Source organism: Marmota monax, unplaced genomic scaffold (genome assembly GCF_021218885.2).
Source record: "Marmota monax isolate L192 unplaced genomic scaffold, Marmota_monax_Labrador192_F-V1.1 WCK01_AAM20220418_F8-fsc01387, whole genome shotgun sequence".
Lineage (NCBI taxonomy): Eukaryota > Metazoa > Chordata > Mammalia > Rodentia > Sciuridae > Marmota > Marmota monax.
This window is the reverse complement of record NW_026694990.1, coordinates 42843-70477: the sequence shown is the minus strand read 5'-3', so window position 1 is coordinate 70477 and position 27635 is coordinate 42843. Positions and strand designations below refer to the sequence as shown.

The window sequence follows — 27635 nt, the reverse complement described above, 5'->3', positions numbered from 1 at the left end:
TTTATAAGTTCAGGAAGCTTCTCACTCACTCCATTCCACTGTGACAGGGCTCGTCAGGCTTGAGTGCTCCACCTGGCAGGTGTAGACCTCTCCACTCTGAGGAACTGTTTCCAGCATCACCAGGATCTGGAAGGTCCAGTCTCCATTCTGGATCAGGCCTGTGGACACGACCCCAGCCTGCTCCTCCTGGCCATTCCGGGACTACCTGACTTCAATGTGGCCTGGGTAGAAGCCACTCACTGCACAGACCAGGAGATTGTGGTGCTGTAGGGGCTGTGTCTTTGTGGGATACACAGTCACCTTCGGCTTAACTAGGAGAGAAAATTTAGAAAGAATAAATCAGGAAGGCAGAGGTATCTTCCTGGTTGCATCCCTTTTTTCCTCTCTCCATACTCAGCCTCAAGTTTGGCAGTCCTCCTCAGCTGGCCATAGGCCTGAGAGTGTCAGGCCTTCAGCCAGGACCCATTAGAGCTGAGAGACAGTTTTTTGCTTTTTTTGTTTATTGGTTCGTTTGTTTCAAAGCTTGAAACAATTATTCATTACTGAGGTAAAGTATTTACAATGTTTTGCAAAGCGTACAGGACCTTAGTGAAAAGTGTGATTTTTTTTTTTTAAATCCAGATCAACTAGGTTCAAATCCAGGCTCCACCTCTTAGTTGTTGATCCTGGGAAAGTTTCTTACTTCTCTTTGTGCCTCTGCCTCTCACTGTAATGGGGATAATACCGACTTATCTCTCACTGTCAGAGAAGGATTAATGCATCTATAATATATAAAGCAATACCTGCAATACCTGCAGCCTTCAACGTATTTCACCAATTTATTCTTGTTGATTTCTCTAAGAGAATATGAGTCAAAGCTGAATGGATAAATGGGAGGACAACAGAAGAGCCACAAGGAAGATGGGATCTTGGGAATGCTCCCTATGCAAGCCCTTATCTTCCAGTGTTTGAAAGAACTCCACTCTGGGAAGCAGGGACAGACAGAGGTGATTCTCTAAGGCTGAAATGCAGGAAATGCGGGAGGCCTGAGGAGAGGGAAGGCAGCAAGGAAAGTCCTGTCTTCATATTTACACTCCACTGAGGAATCCCTCTTCCTTTATATAACATGCATATCTATTTTTAGGATTATTATCATATTGTAACTGTCTCTCCTTGTAAACTGGTATCTGTGGTCATGACAGTGTGGGTTTCATAACATGTGAACTTCATGCATGACACAATACTTCTCACCACCGACATCAAAAAATGCTTTTAAGTAAAAGAGACAGGGGATGCTGGAGGGAAAACCTTTTCATAATAGCACTAAAGGATTGACTTCATACTGATGCTAAATCATTACTAACACTAATGGAACATATTTCTTTCTTTTTTTTTTTTAATTTTTTTTATTGGTTGTTCAAAACATTATAAAGCTCTTGACATATCATATTTCATACATTAGATTCAAGTTGGTTATGAACTCCCAATTTTACCCCAAATACAGATTGCAGAATCACATCGGTTACACATCCACATTTTTACATAATGCCCTATTAGTAACTGTTGTATTCTGCTACCTTTCCTATCCTCTACCATCCCCCCTCCCTCCCCTCCCATCTTCTCTCTCTACCCCATCCACTGTAATTCATATCTCTCCTTGTTTATTTTCCCATTCCCCTCACAACCTCTTATATGTAATTTTGTATAACAATGAGGGTCTCCCTCCATTACCATGCAATTTCCCTTTTCTCTCCCTTTCCATCCCACCTCATGTATCTGTTTAATGTTAATCTTTTCTTCCTGCTCTTCCTCCCTGCACTGTTCTTAGTTGCTCTCATTATATCAAAGAAGACATTTGGTATTTGTTTTTTAGGGATTGGCTAGCTTCACTAAGCATAATATGCTCTAGTGCCATCCATTTCCCTGCAAATTCAAACAACAACAAGTGCTGGAGAGGATGTGGGGAAAAGGGTACTCTTGTACATTGCTGGTGGGACTGCAAACTGGTGCGGCCAATCTGGAAAACAGTATGGAGACTCCTGGGAAAGCTGGGAATGGAACCACCATTTGACCCAGCTATTGCCCTTCTTGGACTTTTCCCTGAAGACCTTAAAAGAGCGTACTACAGGGATACTGCTACATCGATGTTCATAGCAGCACAATTCACAATTGCTAGACTGTGGAACCAACCCAGATGCCCTTCAATAGATGAATGGATAATGGAACATATTTCATTAAATAAAATGCAAAACTTCTTAACATAGAAAGTAATAAATGGAAGCAAAATATTAAAAAATGTATTGACAATGTGTTCAGAATCTCAGTATCCAGAGAACACATAAAATCACTTCAAAAACTCTGAGAACCCCAGAGATAAAAGAGAATTCTCAGAGTATTACCAACATTTGGCAAATAAACGTGGGAAAATGTTTGAGAACCTTTGAAATCAAAGAAAGAGAAAATTAAGTTTTAAAATATAAAACTTTTGGAGTACAGTAGGCCCTTTGTATCAGCACTTCTGCATCTAAGGATTCAACTAACTGCAGATAACTAAATACAGCTGGAAAAAACTGTATTTGCTCTATATTTGTAGGTACTTTTTTTCCTCCTCACTATTCCATAAACAATTCAGTGTTACAACTATTTACCAAGCATTTACATTTGGTATTACAAGTAATCTAGGTTCTGTCAAGTACACAGGAAGATATGCATAAATTATAAGCAGTTACTAGATCATTTGGTATAAAGGACTTTGACATTCACATATTTCCGTATCCACTGGGTTCCTAGAACTAAATTACCCTCTCCTCCATACCTAATATCATGATTTGTATTAAATGCTCCTAAAAGGCCATGTGCTAAGGCCTTGTCACTAGTCTGGGGCACTACTGGGAGTCAGTAGAATTTTTAGGAGGTAGGGCCTATTGAAAGGAAGTTCCATCATTGGGGCCATGTCCTTTAAGGGGATATTGGGACTCTGGCCACTCCTCCCCCTTTGGTTTGTAGTCCTCATGAAGTAAGTAGCCTACCCCCCGCCATGTCCTTCTGACTCCACTGTGTAGCCATAGCCACAGGCCCAAAGCAAGGTAGTCAAGGGAACAAGGACTGAAACCTCTGAGACTATGAGACAAAATAACTTTCATCTGGTATCTGTGGTCATGACAGAGTCTGAGTTTCATAACATGTGAACTTCATGCATGACACAATACTTTTCACAAAAAACTTTTTTGTTGTTGGCAGGTGTTTTGTCACCATGACAGAAAGCTAACACACCCAGGGAGGACTGTATTTGACAGTTTTAAAAAAAGATGTAACCAAGAGGAATGTGAGGTAAATTGTGTAATAACCACATAGAGTTAATGTTCAACCACTTAAAATATAAAAATAGCAACATTGTTATTTAAGTAACAAAATTGTAACTCAAAATCCAGTTTCACCACCATTTCAAATATGTAAAAATCCATGTCCTAGGAAAGCAAAGGAACAAGGCAGGAAACATTAGGAAATTTAGAAGTAAAGTAAGCCTCAAAAAGATCAGAGGTAATCCCACAGCCCATTCACACAAAAAGTCTGATATTTGATTTTCAGTAAAATGCTATGGAAACAAACCTAGCACTCTTTGATATCAGGGCCTACTGGATTAAAAACGGTGTATGTCAAGGAAGTTTGTGACCAGCCTCCTCACATCATCCACAACCATTTCCCTCTCCCCTCAAGGAATGCTTGAGGGAAAACATTGTCACAAAACTGCTAAAGGATTGATTTAATATTGATGCTAAATTGTTACTAACAATATTAGAGCATATTTCATTAAATATAATGCTAAAATTCTTAACATGGAAAGCCATGAAGGAAGCAAAGTATAAACAAAATAAATCAACAATGTTTTCGGAATCTCACTATCCAGAGAATCCATAAAATCACTTCAAAAACAGTGAGAACCCCAGAGATAAAAGAGAATTCTTCACATGGTAACAGCATTTGGCAAGTAAATGTAAACCTTCACCCAACCACGGACTCCTGCATGCCCCCTCCTCACCTGCCTCCCATTCACCCCAAGGCAAGTCCCCTCCATTTCCAGCAACTGCCTTCTCCCACCTCTCCTCTCCTCTGGGGCCACCAGGGCTAAGTGACACCAAATTCACAGAAACCTCAAGCTCTTCTCCAGTCCTGCCCTCACTCTGGGGTCAGGATTTCCTCAGCTCTCCTGCCCCATGCGCAGCATTGGCTCCCCAGGTCCCTGCAGGGACACTGACAATAACACAGGGACCTCACAGGCACCCTTAACTTCTCATAGCGGGCGTGCCGCACACACGCACACACACACACATTCTCTCACACAAACACATTCTCTCACTCTTTCTCTCATACACACACACAAACTCTCTCACATACAGACACACATACTCTGTCTTACACACATATGCTTTCACACACACACACAAACACACTGTCACACACACAAATTCTCTCATGCACACACACTCTCACACACACACTCTCTGTAACACACACTCTTTCACACACATTCTCTCTTGCACACACTCTCACATTCTCTCTTTTTCACACACACTCTTTCACACACACACATTTTCACACACACATTCTCTCTCACACACACACACATTCTATTACTCCTCCTCCTCCTTCTCTCTCTCTCTCTCTCTCTCTCTCTCTCTCTCTCTCACACACACACACACACACACACACACACACACACACCCTTTCTCTCTCCTGGCCCAGCACTCACCTCTCCGCTCCACAGTGAAGCTCTCACCAACCCCGTAGTTGTGTCGGCAGTAGTTGTCCACCGCAGCCCGCTCATCCTCCAGGACGTCCTTCTGTCTGTTCCAGTACTCGGCATCCGGCCGCCCCAGCTCGCTCACCGCGCGGAACTCCCCCACGTCGCTGTCGAAGCGCGCGAACTCCTCCCGGTTGTGGAAGTATCTGTCCAGGAACCGCACCCGCTCCGTCCCGTTGGAGAAATGACACTCATGTGAAACTTGCTCCAGGAAACGTGCTGTGGGGACAGGAACAACCCTCTCACCAGGCGGCCTCTGGGAGGAGACTGACACACAGGGAGACCTGGGCGGGGGCGGGGATGATGGGACACCAAGATGGAGGCGGTAGGACATAAAGAAGGATGCCCATAGAGGACAAGACAGGGACACAAGTCATGTCCTTGTTTGTGTCCCTCATTACCACGACAACTCCGCCCCTGAGGACTTATCACCATGACACCATGACAACTTCACCACATTCTCGATATTTTAAAATGACCACTGAGGGCAGAGTGGGCAGTATTCTAATTAGGTTTTCTACAATGACCAACGCGGGAATTGGACACTATTTAATCAGGTGTCATGAGGTGACCCATGTTAGTAAGTTGGGTTAGGTCTTCAATCAGGTCTCATGAGGGCCATAACGCATCACAGCTCAGTATACAAGACACTGGTTTCCAGACATCAGGGCCTTGAGCCCCCCCCCCCCTTTCTTGGCCCACTCAGCTCTAGCTTATGGAGTCTACTTCCACTTCCACCCTTAATAAATCTGTACTTTACCTGTTACTTGTGTGTGTAGCTCAATTCTTTGTTTAGGACACCATGGACCTGGAACCCAACTGGACACTGTGACAAAAACATCAGGACACCCCTGATTTCCCCACCCCAGACACTGGGCCTTCTACTTCCATCTGCCTGAGACAGAGGGACCATAGGGAGGTGGGCCAAGGGCAGAGAAATTCCTCTGACCCACTCTATTAAGGACCTGGTCCCCCTCAGGTACAGGGTTGGGGAACAAAAAACAGGCAGGAATTGCCCCTCATGGTAACCAGCACCAGCTCCTGGTGGAAATTTCCACCCAAAGACACTCTCTGCTCCCACTTCTCATGCCCACAACTCTCACCCTTTCCTTAAATAAGACCCATCTAGAATATTCTGTAAATTCTTCCTTAGTGCTAACGCTATGCCAGGTGATAAACCCAGCCTAATTTCCTCTTAAGATCAGGAGCCATCTTTTTAAAAGTCATAAAAGATCCATTTCTGTTTTCTGTAAAATATTAGGATCTCTGTTTGGCCTGGCTATATTTTGATGTTTTAAAATTGCTTGGAATGCCTGCCCATGCCTTGAACTCACCCATGCCTGGCTTTCCCTGGCCAGATAACAACCCTCTCTGAAACCCTAATGGTGCCTCATAAATTCTGATGTTGGGATCTAAATTTACTCCCTAAGTGCTGAACCATTTAGACCATTAACCTACTACCTGCCTTTGTATTATGCTTGCCAAAATCCTGTTATGTGTAAGTTCTCAAGACTCCCCCCTTTTGCAATTTTCTGTGCTATAAAACTGCGCTCCTAGAGAGCTGGAGGACTGTCTTCTATCCCATGGATTTTGGGAGAGGGTCAGTCTCAGCTAGTCAGAATTACAAGCTTGTTTTAATTTGATTTAAAATTGTAGTCGGTGGTCTTTTCTTTGTGTCTTGGTTTAACACCAGGACTCTGATGCCCCTAGAACCCAAAGAAGGAAAAACTGACACCCACTCATCACCAAGACCACCACTCATATGTTCCTGGGACATCAATTAGTAAAATTGAGGGACAAAAGACAAACACACAAGAGGTTATGCAAGAATGAGAAATGTCAGAGTATGAGTTCTAGTAACAGAGAACATCAGGAATATCTAAATGACAATAGGAAAATATTCCATGATAGTTTAAACTGATATGAGCTTGAAGAAGTGTGGAGTAGGTATGTGTATGTTTGGGGGAAAGGGAGGCACATTTCAAGTAAAAGTGATACCCTGTGATAAAGCTGAAGGAATTAACTTTTTCAATAAATAGAAACAATGGGGCACCAAAGCACAGAGGCAGAAAAGGTTAAAGACAGACTGGAGAAGTCACAGGGAGTTGGACACTTGAAAGCCTGTGGTGGATGTCAGGGTTTTTGAATTATATAAAGAGGTTTGGGGAGATTACAGTCATGATTACATACAGGTCTAAAATCCCTTGTATGACTTTCCAAGTCTGGAAACCTTAAGAAACCACATCCTTAAAAAATGTTGATAGCAAATTCACCAGCATCCAGCAGCCAAGGTTCACCATGATGACTGATCTCAACTGGTCTGGTGCCTCTGGGAAAACAGAGTCCTTCACCTTGACTGAAATTGTTCAGTGTGAAATATGTCAGGAGTCCTCCATCCAAAACAAAGATAAGCTTTCAGCCCCTAGGCAGCACCACCCATGAAGCAGGGCCACCCATGAAGCTTTATTATGCAAAGTAAGCAACTTACCTTCAAGAAGCCCACATCCTTAGCCCTTGTTCTCAGCCCTTGTTCTCCCTGCCACAAAAGTTAACATGGGTCCCTGCACAAGTCAAGGGGAAAATGACCCAAAATCACACAACTCCACCCTGATTCCATCACTAGACCAGCCCTAGCACCAAAGGGTGGCTCTTTCTTCCTCTGGAGATGGCCTACATTACTTGCTTTAACTCCAGCATACTCTGGATATCACCCTCATTCTACATTGAATATTTATCTGTTTTCCTGAATGAATCTCATGTCTCTGACAGGCACTTGCTGAAATTCTTTTCTCTCATATAAAGGACATATTTTTCTGAGATGAGGTCCCCTTCTCTGGAGATTCCTTTGGTGATGATATTATTATTATTTTTTTAATTTCTTACATACATGACAATAGTGGAATGCATTACAATCATAATTATCCATTTTCGACACAATTTTTCGTAACTCTGTATATAAAGTATGTTCACACCAAATTCTGCCATTATACATGAGCTCTCTCATTATTTTTTTTGCATTTAAACTCTTTATTCTACAATTTATCATATCTCTGATTGTATATAAGCTATGTTGACACCAAATTTGTAAGGGTAAAAGAAATTGAAGTTAAAGTGTAAAAGACCTGGCATTGTAAAGTTTCTAGGCTGCAAGGCCTGAGTTAAAATGTAAAGGATTAGGTATTGTTAGGTTTCTATGCTATATGCAAAACCTGAAATTCCTGTAGCTGTTAAGACAATGCTTGGAACCGCCCAGTAAATATTCCCCCTGACCACTTGGTTGTCTAATAACTCAGGGCTCTGTATGATCTTGCACGTAGGCATCGCAGGGCCTGGACCAATCAGTTTGAATGTGTACCCCATTTAGAAGTGACCTATCACCCCCGCCTGACCTGTTCCCGCCAATGTATGTACTAATCAAGTCTAAGAATTGTTGTTTGACTTTCCCGTGGTGTATGGTGATTTGTTAAAGGAGACTGTGATGTATGTAAAGTCCCCACCCTCCCCAAAAAAAGTGTACTTAAGCAGTGCTCAGCCCCTGCTCTGGGCTCTGGGCTGCTCACATTTCTTGAGTGGGTATGGAGCCCCAGCATGCTGGAATGGATCCCCAATAAATAAATCCCCTTCTGCCAGTTGCATGAGTGGTCACTTGGTGGTCTCTTTCTCCGACGCTTTGCCGGACCCTTACAAATTCACATCTTCATACATGTATTTTGTATAATGATGAGGGTCTCCTCCCACCATCCACACTCTTCCCCTTCTCCCTCCCTTTCCCTCCCACCCCTATTCCCAATCTAGAGGTAATTTTTCTCCCTTGCTTTCCCTCCCAACCCCGTTTTGTGTCACTCCCCTTACATCAGAGAAGACATTCGGCATTTGGTTTTTTGGGGATTGGCTAACTTAACTTAGCATAATCTTCTCTAATGCCATCCATTTCCCTTCAAATGCCATGATCTTATTCTTTTTTTTATTGCTGAGTAATATTTCAATGTGTATAAATGCCACATTTTTTAATCCATTCATCCACTGAAAGGCATCTAGGTTGGCTCCACAGTTTAGCTATTGTGAATTGTGCTGCTATAAACATTGATGTGACTGTGTCCCTGTAGTATGCTGTTTTTAAGTCCTTTGGGTATAGACCGAGGAGAGGGATAGCTGGGTCAAATGGTGGTTCCATTCCCAGCTTTCCAAGGATCTCCATACTGCTTTCCAAATTGGCTGTGCCAATTTACCAGCAGTGTACGAGTGTACCTTCCCCCCCCCGCCCCCGCATCCTCATCAGCACTTGTTGTTGTTTGTCTTCATAATGGCTGCCATTCTTACTGGAGTGAGATGGTATCTTAATAACAGACCCAGAATAGTCAAAGCAATTCTAAGCAGGAAGAGTGAAACAAGTGGTATCGCTATGGAAGACCTTAAACTATACTACAGAGCAATAGTAACAAAAACAGCATGGTACTGGCACCAAAACAGGCTGGTAGACAAATGGTACAGAATAGAGGACACAGAGACTAACCCACAAAATTAAAACTACCTTATATTAGACAAAGATGCCAAAAGCATGCACTGGAGAAAGGATAGCATCTTCAACAAATGGTGCTGGGAAAACTGGAAATCCATATGCAATAAAATGAAATTGAATCCATATCTCTCACCATGCACAAAAGTTAACTCAAAATGAATCAAAGATCTAGGAATTAAACCAGAGACTCTGCATCTAACAGAAGAAAAAGTAGGCCCTAATCTCCATCACGTGGGGCTAGGCCCCAACTTCCTTAATAAGACACCTATAGCACAAGAATTAAAACCAAGAATCAACCTATGGGGTGGATTCAAACTAAAAAGTCTTTTCTCAGCAAAAGAAATAATCTGTGAGGTGAATAGAGAGCCTACATTCTGGGAACAAATTTTTACCCCTCACACATCATATAAAGCTCTAATTTCTAGGGTATATAAAGAGCTCCACAAGATAAGCACCAATAAACAAATAATCCAATCATTAAATGGGCCAAGGACCTGAACAGACATTTCTCAGAAGAGGATATACAATCAATCAACAAATATACGAAAAATGCTCATCATCTCTAGCAATCAGAGAAATGCAAATTAAAACTACTCTAAGATGGTGATGATATTATGAGTCACATGTGGTTCTGAAGTTTTGTTGTGGTGTAAACTAATCAATAAAATGAGTGAGAGTGTAAATTATAGGTTATAGAGTAGTAAAAAAATATATATAGTAAAAAATATATATATAAGATTTTTATAAGTGAGATAAGACAATTATAAAGCAAGAACTGTCATAAACAGGCTTAAGACTCCATTTTATTGCTTTCTATAAAAATTGTTACAAGAGCTGTTTTTGAGAAACTAAAATGAAAGCTGTTTTCTTATAAAAATTATTTTCCTATACTTTATACTCCACAGAATGTAATCAACTCAAGATATAATAGTGGTCATGATGAGCTACATCCTGGGTACATTTATGGGTCTACATGACTTTAAAATAGATTATGGCCCCCCACTCAGCTGAAACTCAGGATACAGTTGTCTAACACTTGTTAGGACCCAAGATGCCATTAAGCTAACTGCTTTTTTTAGCCTCTGTAACTTGCTTGCTTGCATGACCCTGAGAAAAGCCCCAAGTTAGATTGTCATCATTAAATTCCCAAGACACAGGCCAGGAAATTGCTGTTTTCCCACAGAGCATCAGTCTTTACTGGTGGGAGACAGTCCCTGGCTAGGTAAATAAAGTTTTCTTTTATTTGAATTAGGAGTGTTTTCTGAGGTGGCTCCCCATAACAATCCAATACATAGATACATATACACATATATGTATAAATATACACATATATTTTTGATACATAATTAGATTTCACTTTTGCCTGCAACTGTGTGATGGGTGGCTAAAAGCAGGGTGAAAGACTTGGCCTCTCTACCTCCATTTTGCATCCATCTCCTTTACTCTGAGTAACCTTGAATTTCAGGAACAAGGTCTGATCCAATGAACACCTTAGGATGAGTCAAAATGATGCCCTCCCTGCATCCCCCCAACAGCAACTTTCTTAACCTGACCATTCCTGAGATGATGATGGACAAGACCATACCTGATCCGCATCATCTCTTTGCCAGCTGTGAAAAGCCTCCAGCTAGGCAAACTCCCAAACCTTGTCCTCATTCCATTTCTAAAAACCTCAAAGACATTGTCAGACCCTTGAATACAGGGCTAAGGACACAGATCCCTTGTCTTCCAGGTGTAGCTACACTGATTAACATTCCTTTCATACTTTTCACCATTACCTTTTCTGTCTGATTTGGGGTGGGGGGCGGCAAATGGCCAGACATGATTTGTTGGATCCTCAAAATCAGCCTCTGTCCTAGGACTTCAGTGACAATGTCATATATTTTTAATGTTTCTCTGTGTTGGAGTCACTGAAAATTTCAAAAAGTGGCTTAAAAAATGGTGGTTAAGAGGAAGTTAAATGAATGGGAGAATCTGAATTGATCAATAGCACAAGAGTCTTATTACAGAAGTCTAAAGCATTTAACAAAACAAATTATTGGGATTGTCATCAATATTTATGACTTTTATGGTCTGGATATGAGGTATCCCCCCAAAAGCTCAAGTAAGACAATGCAGAAATGTGCAGAGGTGGAATGATTAGATACTGAAAGATGTAACCCAATTACTTGACTAATCCATTTGAATTTGAATAGAAAATAAGTCACGACTGTAGAAAGGTAAGGCCATAGCAAATAGATCCCTGGGGGTTGTAGCCTGGGACTGTATCTTGCCCTGGCTTCTTCCTGACCCCCTTGCTTCTTGGCTGCCATTAGCTCAGCAGCTTTCCTGCACAATGCCCTTCAGCCACAAAGTTTTTGACTCACCTCAATCCCAGAGCAATAGGTTTGGCCATCCTGGACTAAGCCTGTGAAACTGTGACTCTCAGACAAACTTTTTCTCCTCTACATTGTTCTTGTCAAGTAGTTTGGTCACAGTGACAGAAAACAAACAAACAAAAAACTTAGAAACCCAATAACTTATAAGAGCAAGTTAATGAAAGTTATGATATATGATTGGGACCAAGAATTCAAAAATACTGAAAATCATTCCATAACATAAAAATATTTTTTTACTCAGTCACAAAAATGTGTAAAATTATGGCATTTGCTGGTCAATGGATGGAAATGGGGAATATTATTTTAAATGAAATAAGCCATATTCAGAAATTCAAAGGTTGAATGTTTTTTTCTCATATGTGGAAGATAGAGTTAACTAAAGGAAAGAAGGATAAGATTTCAAAATATATAGAGAAATCAGTAGAGCAGAAGAAGAAAAATCAAAAGGGAGTGGGGATGGATGAGAAAGGGGAGGAAATTTCGAATGAACTCTCAAAAACTCATGTGATGTACATATATATATATATCATAAAATTTTACCTTAATATTTATATATGTATAAAAAATAAATTAAAAAATGAATGAAAGAAAGACCAGTAGTGTAAAGGAAGGAGAATAGCAGGGGCCAAGGGAGGGACAAGTGGGAAGATTAGAACTGAAATCAAATTCAATGCATGTATGATTGGAGGGGGTGTAAGCCAGTTACTATATGTAACTGTAATATTCTAATTTTAAAAAATTAACAATGAAGATCTTGAATTTACATTCATTGAATGGATTCAGCAAGAAATTAATGAATCTCAAAACTACCTTATTTTAGATTTCTTGTTGGTTTTATGCTGAAACAAGCTAAAACAAACCAAAAGAACTGAAGTAGAGGCAAGAATTTGTATAACGTGAGCCTGGATTTTTTTAGAAGCAGCACAATGTAAATGCATGTTTCCAACCTCAGCACTATAGATATTTTGGATCAGATACTTTGGCAAATGCCCCTATCAGAGAAACCACTGAAGAAAGCCAAATTCAGTATTTCTGAAATAAATCCAGTATTTATTATGCATAATTTTTCAAAAAAGAAAATATGGATAATTATGCATGTATTTTCTGACTATTCTATAATGATTTTGTATCAGTAGCTTAAATTTGTTACTGGAAAACTAGACAAATTCCATTGTCCATGTACAACTCTCCACACACCAGTTGAGATTTCAACTTGTCAAAAGTGAAGTTTGGGCTATTAATGTTCCCTAGGATGACATCTGTAATGAAATATTTTGACCAAGGGATCATGATTCATGAAGAACAGTTATAAATAGTTGCAAAGTTCTATGCTAAATGCAGTTTAAAGAGGCTTGAAATCCAGAGCTTTCTGAAAGAAGCCAGGATACAGGTTACTATAAAGCCTGTATTAATACAAACACTTTAACAAATGTTTGGCAAAGATTTGAGGCCATGCTCATGTTTGCAAGTGGACTAACCAATGAAGATGGTATAAACCATCATACTGTTAATGAGAAACAAGTCACATGCATTTCAATGTATGATAAAAGTTTATCAGATAAAAATCTTAAAAAGTCAGAAAATGTTGAAATTCTAAAAGTACTAAGTTTTGTCCTGAGGCCCCTGATGGGCACATCTCAATTGGTAGGAACATTGTAGTAGGGACATTGGAAGCACAGGGGGAAAGATCCCAGAAGATGACATGGGAGAACAGAAGATCAGTTACTTAGTATCCTTGAACAATGTGCATTCACCATGGAGCTAGAAACTAGTGTGGCTTCCTCAGAGAGTTTCCCTAGGGAGACACTACTTAGACACTGAAGAGAGTGTTCAAATGTTAACCTGGAGAATGCTGCTTCATCTTTTGTGAATCTTATTCATTGAAACTATGAAAAACCCAACTCAACTTGCTGGTGATGACAGTAACAACCCTGATGGATCTAGTTTTCTGAGGTTCTCCAGCCACCAGATGGTATTGTTACAGTGTTCCATGCTGCCAGACACCAGATGGATTTGGTCATCACTCTATTCTCCTCCCTAGTATAATAACTATATATTCTACATCACTAGCAAATATTGGCTGTTTCATTAATGATTTTTTGCATTGCCAGTCAGCAAATTATACACAGGGACCCTCTAAGTGCTTTCTTGTTAATAAATGGACACATCTGTCTGGTTCTCTAGTCCTCTCTCTTCTCTTCAGGCTCTTTGTTCTCCTACTTTAGGTCCAACTGGCCCCCTGAACACGGTCCTCCCCTGAGACCTGCCACTCACAATAGTCATCTCCATCCAGTCTTCACCTCTGCAGCTCTGACTCTTTTCTCACAGACAGTCCAGTTTCCTAACTGAATACTCCACTGACTGCCAAGATCAAGTCCACAGAACCCAGGGCTCACACCTCTCACATTCTCCCTCACCTGCCGTGGTGTCTAGCCACCACTGGCCACTATCTCCTCTTTGGAAAAGTATCCTGTCTTTGACTTCCATGCAACTCAGCTTTGGTTTTCCTCCAACATCACTGGTTCTCTGTCCCAGTCCCCTTTGATGGTCCTGTTCTTCTTGTTTTCCACACACAATCTCTTTCCCTGTGTAATCTTTTCAGATTTTGTGGAATTTAATGGTGTCAATTCTGCCAGCAAATATTCCTCCAGTTTTATCTTCACTCTCACTTCTGTCTCTCATGCCCACATTGACTTCTCGACAGTGTCACACATTTTAAAATCATCTGAATCTTAAGTTTAAAAAATTTATTTTTAACCACCTACTTGATGTGCTGACTTCCCTCAGTCTTCCCAGTCTCAATAAATATCACCACCTTCCACCTAGTTATGAAGACAAAATCCTCCGAAAGAAGTTTGATTTTCTACCCCCTCCTTAGTTTAATCTATTAACTACTTATGCAAAACCTCCCCAAAATGTCCATCTTATTTTCATCATGCTCTTCATCATGAGCACACTAAATGAAACCACAAACCTGTTCTCCTTGGAGAATTCTACTGTGCTCTTAAATGGTCTCCTCAACTCCACAAGTGAACCCAATAATCCAATCTCCATATAAAAGAATTATTTTTAACTTTATATAAATTGACTCTTCTTGCAACTTTCCAGGAGCTCCTAATATCAGTTTAAACAGCATTGAAATTTCTTACCCTTGCTCTTGGCACCTACTTGATTAGGCCCTTGACTTCCCCTTCATCTACCTCATCCTCTGGGACTCCAGGCCACTCCCTCAGTCACTAAATGTCTAACTTAAGCGCAGCACACAGCTTTCCACTTTGGGGCCTATCCTCTGATGCCTCTCCCTTCTCCCTTAGATCTTCTCCTTACTCTCATCTCTTTATTCTTGTCTCAGCTAAATGCCTCTCTCTCAGGGATATTTCCGCATACCTAAACTGAAGTTGGGTGAGTCCCCTTTCTCTCTGCTCTCTCACCCTGATGATGTCTTTATATTTTTCCCTTGAGTGCCTTTATTATTCTCTGTAATATTTTTCTTCATTAAATGTTTATTGGGTTATTGTCTTTCTCTCTGTAATTATATAAGTTCCAGTAGACTAGAGGCTTTCTGTCTTATCAAATGGAATTTTTGGAGCTTAGAACAAACCTAGGATATAGTACTTAACACAGAAAAGTATCTGTGGCCTATATGAAACTACTGAGGTTCTGGGAATTGATCACTGTGGTATCCTGGAAAATAATAAGAGGCTCAAACATCAACACTCTTCTAGTCTGATGACACATTATATCACTTGTATTTCCTGTGAGAAGTTGAGACAAACTTCCTCTTTTTTTGGGGGGAGGGGGGTACCAGGGATTGAACTCAGGGGCACTCAAACCACTGAGCCACATCCCATCCCTGTTTTGTATTTTATTTAGAGACAGGGTCTCACTGAGTTACTTAGCCACTCGCTGTTGCTGAGGCTGGCTTTGAACTCGTGATCCTCCTGTCTCAGGCTCCAGAGCCACTAGGATTACAGGCCTGCGTCACCACACCTGGAAAACTTCTTCTTTCTCCTCCATATAAAAGCATTTACAGGTAAAGAAAAGGCAATTTTAAGAAAAAGGGAAATGTATATTGTTTTATCTGCTCTGATGAATCTCTTATAGAGCTTAGGAGGTGTGAAGTTCAGGGATATTCAGTAATGGTGAGTACATGGGCAAAAAAGGGGGGGAGAGTGGAGATAGAAAATACCAAACATGACTAATTAAGGGAAAAAAGACACAATGGAGAAATCTATGAGATTTGGATTAAGGCCCCAGTAAGCCAACAACTTCCCTTGACTTGCTTACTGGTTTTCAGCCCCAGGAGATATTAACAGACTTCACACCTTCACTGTACCCCCAATTATGTTGTAGAATTTTGAAGCTCACGAAATTGCTGATAACTGACCATTTTTGACTGGAAAACAGATTTTCATACAATTTTATCCGAACTTTCAATCCCCTATGGGCTCAATCCAGAGAACACAGGGGTACACAGGAGAAACTGATTGTATAAGAGGGTTAAAGCAGATTCATTAAATGAACACTAAACTATGCCAGGTTTTAAGAAGATGCATTACAAGAAGAAGATGAAAAGGAGGAAGAGGAGGAGGAGGAGGAGGAGGAGGAGGAGGAGGAGGAAGTAGCATTACATATTTTAAGGTACAAAAGAACAGCCCAGAGGTGCTCCTTTTCTATACAGTCATTTCAAGTACAAGGGATCTCTGCCTCAACTGAAGGGTGCAACCACAGCAGGAAGAAGGTCAAGAATACCACCAGACCAGCTGCCCCACAGGGATCCAGGGTCATGAACAGTGCAGTTCAGGGACAAAGAGAAAAGACAGTGGATGACACCTCCTGGAGCATCTTCACCCTTTACAGAGGCAGCAGCTTCACACTTCCTGTGTTTCCTGGGAGAAACCCTTCCGATTCCTTTTGACTCTTACTACTATTTTTACTGATATCTTCTAACTGCTTGTGTATTTTAATATTTCATAATTTAAACAAAGAACCAAGTGGCATGTATAAAAGAGACTAGAACTATACATAAAAGTTAGTTTTTTTAAAAAAAAAATCACCTTTTTTTCTGGCATAATAACATATAAAGGGAACCACTGAGTGAGAAATTAGTTTAACATTATTTCTAATCCGTCCAAGGCCCTGAGAGAACATGATGTGAGACTGGAGATTTTACTGAAGACAACTTGAAAAGAAATGGTTTACATATGAAGACTTTTCAAACAGGTCTCATAGAAAAGGCTCTAGCTCCATATTTTTGGAAGTAGTTTAGAATCCACATGATGAAAACGTGGACACTGAAGAAAATGTCACAAGTTTTGAGGGTCTTGGCCTGGACAAACTAAGAAAGTAATTCCCTTCCTTCCCCCAACCATGGCCTCTCCATGCCTGAAGAGTGCACTTACGTCTGGTGTCCCTGGTCAAAGCCAGGGGAAGGCTCAGCGCCATCAGCATCATTGTCAGACGTGCCATGCAGGAGCTTCCACGGAGCCACAGACTCACCATGCTGGAGAACAGGAGAGGACTGGGTTAGAGAAAAGCAGATAAGTCTCAAGCAATGAGAGCTATGTCCCATCTCTAACCAAATCCCAAATAATAAGAATCAAGATATTCATTTCTTTGATGCTAGATTGGGCAGTCTTGATGCTGAAGAACCAATTAGCATCACAGATGAATAGCATCATCAGTTGCTGGTCAGAGATACAGTATGAAGGTCCTCTTTTCAAACTCAGAATTTCCTTGATTAAAAGGATCATTTGTATTTAGTGTTTTAAACCTTGGATCCAGTTGCATCTGAAACATTTTAATTGAGCCATGATAATGACCCAGCTCTGAAGTTGTCAGTGATATATTCACAAGTATGAACCTTTTAGAAGAATTCACCTCACACTTGAAGAAAGATATATTTGGACAAGTGACTGTATGTGTGAAAGTGGAGTAAAGTGGGTGGAAGGAAGGTAACTAAAAGTCAGGAGACTTTGAATCTGGTTCTTATTGAACCATAACTTAATGTAAATCTGAGTAAATTACTTAACCTCTTCCAGTTGAAATGAAGGCATTAAGATCTTTCATGTATTTCCAAGCTGTAAAAAGATGTGCTTCTGTGGAAACCTCATGCAGCAGCGTCCCCTGGTAACTGATGATATTGCAGAATTACAGCTGTTGATTGGAGAGTATGATCTGCACTTCTTTACAGTTAGTGACTCTGATAAGCTAAAGGAAATAGAAAGCTAGTCAATCAGTTAACACGAGTACAAGGGTTTTTCAAGTTTGTGTCCTGATACTGTCATGATTTCAGTGGCATCTAAAGAATACACATAGGCAAGGATCATGGAGCAGGCCCTCTATGTGGAATGAAGATCTCAAAAGTAACTCTGCAGAGCTCTCAACCTGACAGCATAAGGCCACCGTCCAAATCAAAGCATGCAGAGGCTGACAGGTAAAAGACTCAAAACATCAGCATTTAATACATCTCTGATTTAAAATAATTAATTTTGGGTGGGAAACAATATTCAATCCCTTAATCCTGGTTCCCATTATGATTCCCTCATTTTATTGAGAATATGTCCCTCCACTATTCCCCTTCACTTGATTTACCTAAGGAAAGATATAAGAAAACTTTACTAATACATTATAGAATGTGCAGGAAATAGAACACTATTGAAAAATTATGAATTAGATCATCTGATGCAATCATGTAATTTTACACATATTCATATTTTTAGATAATTATTTTACATTATATTAATATAAATGTGCTGTTCTAGATTCAGAATTGTCCTAAGGGTCTTTTATACCTCATATCCTTATGAAGGATATCACCCAATCTAGTTTAATAAAACAAGTTCCCCTTTCATACCTATAGATAGAGAGAATATAATGATGGGTATTAGATACTATTTGTAAGAAACTGAGGCTGGTAAATAGTATGCTCCAGATTGATTTGAGTTATGTGTGATTCCAAACCCCATAAACTGAGCCATTACATTATACTATTCACATTTACTTTCTGAGGAGTATAATATCCCTTGTATTAAAATTATTCTTGTCACTTTACTTCATGAATATATTTAATAATAAGACTATCTTAATGAATGACATTATTTTATATAATGAGACAGATACCATGCAGCAATTCCATTTCCATCAAAAGATTCCCCTCATCACCACCATGATCAAAGTTTGCATTGATCTTAGGCAATGACACCCATGGCTCCTGCACAAATCTTCACCTTGTTAAAGATAACAGTACCCTCAACCCCTAAATCTGACCTATTGCTTTCAAATATTATCTCAGACTTCTCAAACATAGTATAGTGCAAATGTGATCAACCCAGAAGAGAATAGAAATGGTATCATGCTTACTTTGGAAAAATATATTTCCATTAAGGTGGGAAGTTCTAAGTTCTTTGCAGAGGTTGCGTAGAATTCACTATGATATTATACACTGAATATGAGAAGAAACTGCATCACCAGATCCTTATATTATTCAGAAACTAATTACAATATATGATAATCTAGGAAAGACACATTAAGGCTCACATTGGTATTATGGTTCACCTTAGGATAAAAGGGATGGCAGAGAAAATAATTCTATATTAAGAATATCCTAAAATATGGTTAAAGAGAACACTATCAAATCTTTTTTAAAAAAACATTTAGTTTTCAGTTGTAGGTGGACACAATACCTTTATTTCATTTTTATGTGGTGCTAAGGATTGAACCCAATGCCTCATGCATGCCAGGCAAGCACTCTACCTCTGAACCACAACCCCAGCCCTCAAATATTTTTTAATCCATTCTTTTTAGTTGTACATGACAGTAGAATCCATTTTGATATAATTATACAAGCAGACACAATCAAATCTTGTTCATATAAATTTTACCAACTATTTACATGTCATAGAAGTTTATGTTTAGAAAGAATAAGCAAAAACCTCTATGAACTAAATTCTGTTTGTTGTATGCATTTAGGAATAGCAAAGACATGTTGTGTTAAATATATATCTCACACATGTCTTCAAAATGAATTATTATAAGGCCAGTTCAGGTAAAACAATGTAACTAATGTCACCAAACCATTAATCCTACCAGTGATCTCTGGACTGAACTTCTTCACTGGAAGCAAGAACAGAAGCAGTGCTCTCAACTGCTGTTTTCTGAAGGTGCCTAAGGAGAGCTCCTGAGGAAAAGGTAGTTAAATTGGTTTCTGGACGAAAGTGACTATCAGAATGAAAGTTCTTTATTTTTTTTTATCTTTTTCTCAAATTACTCTTGAATTTTCATTTGTTTTTTTTTTAATTTTAATTGGCAAATAGTAACTTCATACATTTATGGGATATTCTGTGATGTGTTGACACATGCAGACAAGGAATGGTTAAAACTAACATACATATCTCCTCACATACTATCTGGAGTAAGCACATCTGAAATCAATTCTTTGCAATTTTGAATATTCAATACATTATTATTAATTAGTTCTCATTCTGCTCAATAAATCTCAAAAACTTATTCTACCTAATTCAAACTTTGTACTCTTTGACCAATGTTTTCTCTACATTCCCTATGTTGATGCATGAAACCATATGTTCATTTTTTGATTATATGTTATATATAATATATACATATACAATACAAATATAATATATATACATAATACATATGTGATGTATACATATATGGAAGCATGTATTATATGTATATGTGTAATTATGTCATATATAATATATGATCATTTATATGTTATATATTATAAATATATTTGTTTTATGGTTATATAATACAAATAAACACTCTTGGGGAAAAATGTGAAATTAGAAGAATGTACTTTTGTTGAACTTAGGAAGGCTGATATTGAATGATTGCAATAAATCTTGAAAAAATGAACTCTGTAGGTAGGAAATCAGTGAGAGGGAGGAAGAGAAAGAAAGGGGACATACTAGGAATTGAAATGAAGAATATTATGTTAAGTGCCTCTAGGAACCCCACTATCACATATAACTAGAATGCACCAATTAATAAAAACAAAAAGAAATTAAAATGACATTTTAAAAGTTTGCTCAGTTGGCCACAGTTAGTACAGAATATCTTTTAATGTTCATATGTTTTCAGAATATTCTCAGAAGTTTTCAGAAGGCAACCACCACTAAGCTGACAACATTAAAATTACTAGCACTTTCTTACATTTACAAGATTTGCCTAGATAAAATCAACTTGAATTTTACAAAAGGTTTTGCAAGGGTAAGGTTCACACCTCCTTCTATATGACCTATCAAACAAAACAACTCTTACAATATTGTGGAGTAATCTTGAGAAACTTAGTACAACTTTCTACCTAATTCAAACTAATTATTGCCAACATCCCTATTTTGATCATATGTTCATTCCATAGTTTACACAGCAACATAAAACAGCAAAATTTGTAGACTAATTCTTTCAATTAGAGATTCTAAAGATGATTTGTGTGCTAAAGTCAGCATCAACAGGTCTGACTGGGGGACTGGTCTGAAAGAAAAATATAAGAGCAAAGGTGCAAGATAATTTTTAAAAATTACCTAAACCGTGGCTACATCATTAACTAGAGATAAAAATGCTTTTTGATAATCACAGCAGAAGATAGCATGAGGACTGACAGAAAATTTAGGCTTCTCCATAAGTATTGCTTCTACAATTTCTGAAGCTATAAAAAAACTACACAAGCATAATAAGAATAATCCTAAGGGCAACTGATTCCTCATGTAGGCAAAAAAATAAAAACAAACAAACAAAAAGCATAGCATTGGTTCATTTTCCTCCAGAACAGAAAAAAACAGTAGTCTTTTGTCAAAGTTGCCTTCAGTGTAATTGCTGATACTGAGTGTGATATCATTCATATTGACCATGGTGTTTTCACCCACAGTTTTATAGCTATGTGACTTCAGAACCTCACAGACTAACTTGTTGTACTCCCATCTGGGCAATGCACTGGTTTGTGTAACTTGATAAGCTTCCAAAGGTGCCTATAGGAAGAAACCATTAAGTGAGTTGTAAAATTCTAGATGGGAATGATCACGTAGACCATGAAATATTGGAAGAAATTTGTGGCATGCAGAAATCTTTAGCACAACTCTGGAAAATCACTGCTATAACACCACCTATGAAGTCGAAATATGAAATCTCTTGGGAAAATGAGAAATATACTTGAGTTCACCACAGTTTTGCTAATCAAGGAGTGTTTGAAATATGACTGTACAAATTTTCCTGTGAATGTAGTAAAATTGGGAAAATGCACGATGACTTTATGGGGCACAGATTGATCATCTTCTCTGTATTGGACCTAAGTTTGAAATTTATGCCCAGGTAAAAATTCAGAAACATTCCGGAGTTGCAATCTGATGCAATTCCCAAAAAGTTCATGAAAATGTTGCTTAAATGATATACCTCAACCATCCCATGCCCCTATAATCTTTGTGCAGGGTCACATGGAGCTCCTGTAGAGACCAGGTACTATTGTTATGTCCCTTAGATGCCCTCTAGTTGCCTCTGCATAAGTTCAATGGAAACTAAGCATCAACTTTCCATATACTCTGATCACTAGGATGAAAAATATCCTTGGCATGTACACCATTATCCTACCTATGTCTGAGTATTATCTCCAAATTCCAAAATTGGTTAATAAGATTGACAATAGAGTAATAATTAAAGGTTACATACCTATAGAAGCCCTGTGCAAAAAGGAACATTTCATATAAGTGTCTCCAGAATCTGGTCTCAGCTCCTGAGGCACGTATGAAGTTGAGAGTTGACTTTTAGCATCATTTTCAATTTCCCATCCCAAGATGGAGCTCTGGAGATCATATATTTTGATAGTGTTTGTTATAAATGAGCTGCAACCCAAAAGTAATTTAGTCACAATATGCTGTTCTTTTCACAATAGTGGAAGTGACAAATACGAAAATAAATAGCCATTAAAATCAATATAGTTACCATTAGTCATTATAATGCCATCCCCCAAATGAGCCATGAGCCATCCCAGTGTCACAAAAGTCTGCTATTGAGATATTCTTTAGCCAAATGTAATCACTATGTAATGTAAGTTGCATAATCCCACTGGGAGACACCTGTGGGTAAGAGGTCAATTGTCCCTTTAGTGAAAACTGAAGCTGCATCCACCCAGATGCTAGTGTCAGGTATGGAAACAGTTATAATGGTTTATGAGCACTGAATATACTGCTTATCTCTTCTGAAAATAGCTTCAAGAACTGATAAAACACCAATTCGCACATTAAAGAAGCTCAAACTATCCCAAGCAGTATAAATAAAAAGGAAAAAACAATAGATATATCCTGATATAGCCATAGAATACCTAAGACAAAAATAATTTTCTTAAAAGCAAACACAGGGAAGAAAATGCACTTATTTTCAAAGAATGAAAGTTAAACTAAGTACTAACTTCTCAGCAGCAATAATGGAAGCTAAAAATAATGCAATGATATTTTCAACAACTCAGTAAGAATAACTATTCACCTGAAATTTTATACCCAGAAACTGTCTCTTTCAGAATGAGGAAAATGTTTTCAGATGAACAACAATAACAACAACAACAACAACAAAACCTAGATCATTTGCCACTAATGTATTTTTTATTGTTAGTCATTTTAATAAGTTTTTAATAGTGCAAAATAAAAATACACAAGTCATATTCCACTAACAGATTTTAATGAAATGCCATGACCCACGAAGCGTCAACAAAGGATCTCGAGTAGGGGTGACTGGATATGGAGAAAAACAGAGACAAAGAAAATACAGTGACATTTTCAAGTGAAATTGGGGCCAAGTGGGACACTGCACTCTGATGAAGGAACAGTGACCCAGAACTAGCTCCACAGTTTATCACATAAGGTCTCAAAATCAGGAAGTTAAAACTATAGAGGCATTGTAAATTGTTCAAGGCTTGTGAGTTATTGAGAGGCTTCTTTTTGCACTAAAAAGTAACAGAGCTAGAAACATTTATGCAGCTATCCTATTGTTACAGTGCTGAGAACATCCTGCTATTACCCTGCTGCACCCAAGTCCATTGTACTGGAATGTCTGATAACAGTATCAGAGCTGAGTGTCAAAGCTGTTAACATTTTCACCTTTGGCAAGCAATGTTTCCCAGGCTTGATTTTTGTGGACCTCACAGGATCAGCCAGTGACCAGGGGCTCATTTGCTCTCCCAAGGCAAAAGATTCTCAAGTATGTACCTTAGCCAGAAGGAAAGTGACCTCAGATAGAAAGTCTAAGATGAGAAATTAAGATAAAGTGATAAATAATCGGGATAAATCTTAAATATATTAACTTATAATACAATATAAATAATATCCTGCGGAGTTTCAATATGCTATATTATTAAATACACAATAAAAATATATAAATTGTATATATAAAAGGTGCTAAGCTTTCTAAGACTCTTGTGCTATTAAAGAGTTGAGTAGAGAAGCTGATCTTATTTGGGCCTAAATATGTCATCTTGTCATTTCTAGTAAAGAAGTCACAAACTTGCAAAAGGAAAAAAAGAAGGAATTGCAAATACTTACATCACTCAGCTATAGCATTTCCTTACTGCTGTGGACCATTCCCTGAATGCCATATGTCATCAGAGGAAAAAAAAAAAAAAAGTCCAAGCAACTTTAACCAACCTGAATAGCCATTGTCACAGAAACTTACAATTTAACCTTCTCTTAGTGTTTCATTTTTAAAATTTTATCCAAGTGTCTCTACCCTCAAAAAAAAAGCAGGAATAATTATGCATCTTACAAGTTTAATGTCCTGTTATAATTCATAACTGGGTCTTTGGAGGATAAAATAGTAGGATGTTGTTAGAAAAACATAAAATATTAAAACATTAACCATGCCCAAAATATTTTGTAGTAGCCACTCAGTAAAAAAAAAAAAAAAAAAAAAAAGCTGAAGTTAAAAAAACTCATTAACCATTTAAAGCTCTTTTTGGAGAATTAACTTTCCTTTCATGGTTGATTCTACTTCCTCAAATAATATGACTTCCGCAACTATACAGATTTTTTTCTCTTTATTAGCAAATAGTACTTTATGAATCTCAGATAAACAGCTTAATCAGATTATTTTCTTTAAGAAAACAGATTTTCCTCCAAATCCTTTTAGTACTAATTAATGTGATTTACAGCATAGAAACGTAAGCAGAAAGTTACTTGTTTAATTGTTTGGATCTATGAGTTTCACAGATCAAAGGCAGGGGCCTTGATCCCAGAACTGACTCTGCTAATGCCAGATGAAACATCTTCACTTACTGAGAAGTTGCCCTTAAGCCTGGGAACTCTGACTGTCTTTGAAAGAGAATTTCATCATTCTTTCTCATTCCATTTACCTATTCTCCCAAGACATCTCCAAATGTCTTGGGAGTATTGGTAAATCAGGTTTGTGTTTTCGGCACTAGAAATTGAGAGAAACAAGCAAAAAGTCATTGGGCTGCAACCCAGAGGCTGCTGGAAGTATCTAGCAGGAGAGGCTAAGCTTATATAATGTAGAACTTGTTGGAGACAAAGTCAAAAAAGTCTAGGAGTGTGAAGCAACATGGGAAAATAAATCTTTTATGTACAATGAAAGCAAATGGGATAAAATGAAGAAAGCAGCATAAACATCTCTAAGTGTCACAAATTAAAAATGATTTGCTTTTATTATGAAAATGTCAAACTAAAGATTTAAATTTCTCTTTTTACAACACTTCTGCTGGATGGAGGGGCTTTAGGTGCATTGTATGTAATATCTGAAAGGATACTCTCTCCTTCTAATAGCCAATGCTTGCTGATTAGAAACTGTACATTCCTGATCTGCTTAAATTATTGCAAGGAACCTCAGCAACTTAATGAGGCCCTCAGTAACTTGGTGAAATCTTGTCTCAAAAGAAAAAATAATAAAAAGGGTTGGGAATAGGGCTCAGTGTTAAGTGTTCCTGAGTTCAATCTCTGGCACCAAAAAAAAAAAAATGTTGCAGTGAACATGTATTGATTTTATGATTGAACAACTATAGACATAATGAAACCAAAAATAGTAGAATTACTGTGTAAACTTTACTTTTAGTTCTGAAAACTCTAGGGATCAAATAAAATAGGAAAGTATGATGATTAATTTCCTCTTATCAAGAGAAACATGTTAGTTCTTCAAGATATATTTAATTTTTATGAAAGTAATTTAAATTTTTCATGGGTCTCAATGAATAATACATAAATGTGGAAGAATGACACATTGTTTTCTAGATGTAATTGAAATACTTAAAAATGGCCTCATCTTTTATTATCCATTGATGAAAGATTAGCATGTGAAATGAAACTATAATTCAGGGGAGACATTTCACAGAATGATCTATTTATCCAAGGCTGAGGTAATGTGATAATTTTCTTTCCTAATGAAATTCATACAATACAGTAAGTTAATTTTGGTATCACATTGCATGTATGTTGGTACACACTTTAAAGTAATACAAAGCCAAACATTCAATATGATATATAAATTTAAAACACAATAATTATTGGGTTTTATATGTCTGAGATTAATTTATTAACAGATGAATTAAATTCCTTTCACAAAGTTTATGAACCTTGATAGCATTAAGTATCTAGAAATAATAAAATTCTTCTTCTATTCTGTTTTCCTACAGGGGAGGTTATGTTTTCTCTATCAAATGATATGTATTTAGTGTTATATTTTATAATTTTAAAAATAAACAACCATAAAATTAAATACAGTAAACTGTGTGGTCTTTTATCCCAGTGAATAAAATCAATTAAATTTTGTTCTAAGTAAAAATAGAGAAATTTAGTAAGGAAAAAAAAGCCTTCCCAAAATGTACATCATAAAATAAATAAGAAATTATATGACAAAAAAATAAATGTACGATTTCACCTCTAAATTCCCCCATATTCATCAATTTGTCACAAAATGACAAGATTTTCTTTTTTTTCCTATTCTACTATAGGTAAGTACCACACTTTTTTTACCTATTCTACTGTAGGTAAGTACCACACTTTTCATAATCCATTCACTTGTTGATGAACATAACCATGCTAATACTTTTTTTAAATATAGCCACACTAGATATAAAATAATATCAAATTATAGTCTTGAATATATTTCTCTGCTAATTAATGATGTTAAGCATCTTTTTATATACCTTTTGGTCATTTGTATTGTTTTTCTTAGGTCATTGAAACTGCTATGACAAATACCATCAAATGGATTGCTTACACAACAAAAATTGATTTCTCACAGTTTGAGAGTCTATGAAGTCAAAGATTAAGGCTCTCACACATTTCATGTCTGGTAAGAGACCACAGTCTTCTCATTGTGGCTTCACACAATAGAAAAGTTGAGTGAGCTCTCTAGGATTATCAGGGCACTAATCCTATGCAAGAGGACTCCACCCTCATGACCTAAGCACTTGTTAAAGGTACCACCTCCTAATACCATCATACTGGGGTAGGATTTAACATGAATTTTGGGAAGGATACAAATATTCAATCTTAACGTCTTCTATCTGTTCAAGTCTGTTGCCTATGCTTAAATCAGGATTTTGTTTGGTTAGTGGTGGTTGTTCTCTTTTGGTTTTGTTTTGTTTGGGTTTTTGTTGTTTTAATTTTTTATTTCTTTTCTGCTCCTAAGTTCTAACTAAATAATCCCTTATTTAGTTAGAAAATTGACCCCTTATCACATATATGTTTTGCAAATGTTTTTTACAATTCTGAATGTTTCCATTTCAATTTATTTATAAGTTCTGGAGATCTGCTGTGGGATATAATGCCTAATGCCAAAAAAATGGTATTAGGCACATTAAAATTTGTTCAGGCTTGTTTTGTGGCTTAATATATGACCTATCCTGGATGCAATTTATGTGTGTTATGAAAATGTTTATTACATAAACATTTTAAATAATTTAGAATTAATAAATGAATACAGTAAAGTTTCAGGA

The 27635-nt window shown here is 37.8% G+C and overlaps 1 protein-coding gene and 1 long non-coding RNA gene across 2 annotated transcripts; one reads left to right on the top strand and one right to left on the bottom strand.

Moving 5' to 3' along the window:
• Positions 1-8: 8 nt before the first annotated feature.
• On the bottom strand, positions 9-17280 carry LOC124081297 (HLA class II histocompatibility antigen, DRB1 beta chain). Its single transcript, XM_046427506.2, has 4 exons — positions 17080-17280; positions 5541-5606; positions 4730-4999; positions 9-311 (listed from the first exon to the last, which is right to left on the bottom strand). Exons 1-4 carry the CDS (start codon positions 17177-17179, stop codon positions 202-204), a joined length of 546 nt encoding a protein of 181 aa, XP_046283462.1. The 5' UTR covers positions 17180-17280; the 3' UTR covers positions 9-201.
• On the top strand, positions 17265-27635 carry LOC124081298 (uncharacterized). Its single transcript, XR_006848012.2, has 3 exons — positions 17265-18113; positions 19769-19867; positions 26870-27635. It is a non-coding gene; the product is annotated as an uncharacterized LOC124081298 (long non-coding RNA).

What these genes read in the sequence shown, in the direction of transcription:
- LOC124081297 (XM_046427506.2), bottom strand. Translation starts at nt 17,179, where the DNA reads ATGGTGAGTCTGTGGCTCCGTGGAAGCTCCTGCATGGCACGTCTGACA. An exon ending in GCTACACACACAAGTAACAG is followed by an intron (nt 5,000 to 5,540) that starts GTAAAGTACAGA and finishes CTGTCCCCACAG; the next exon opens with CACGTTTCCTGGAGCAAGTT. An exon ending in CTTCACTGTGGAGCGGAGAG is followed by an intron (nt 312 to 4,729) that starts GTGAGTGCTGGG and finishes TTTCTCTCCTAG; the next exon opens with TTAAGCCGAAGGTGACTGTG.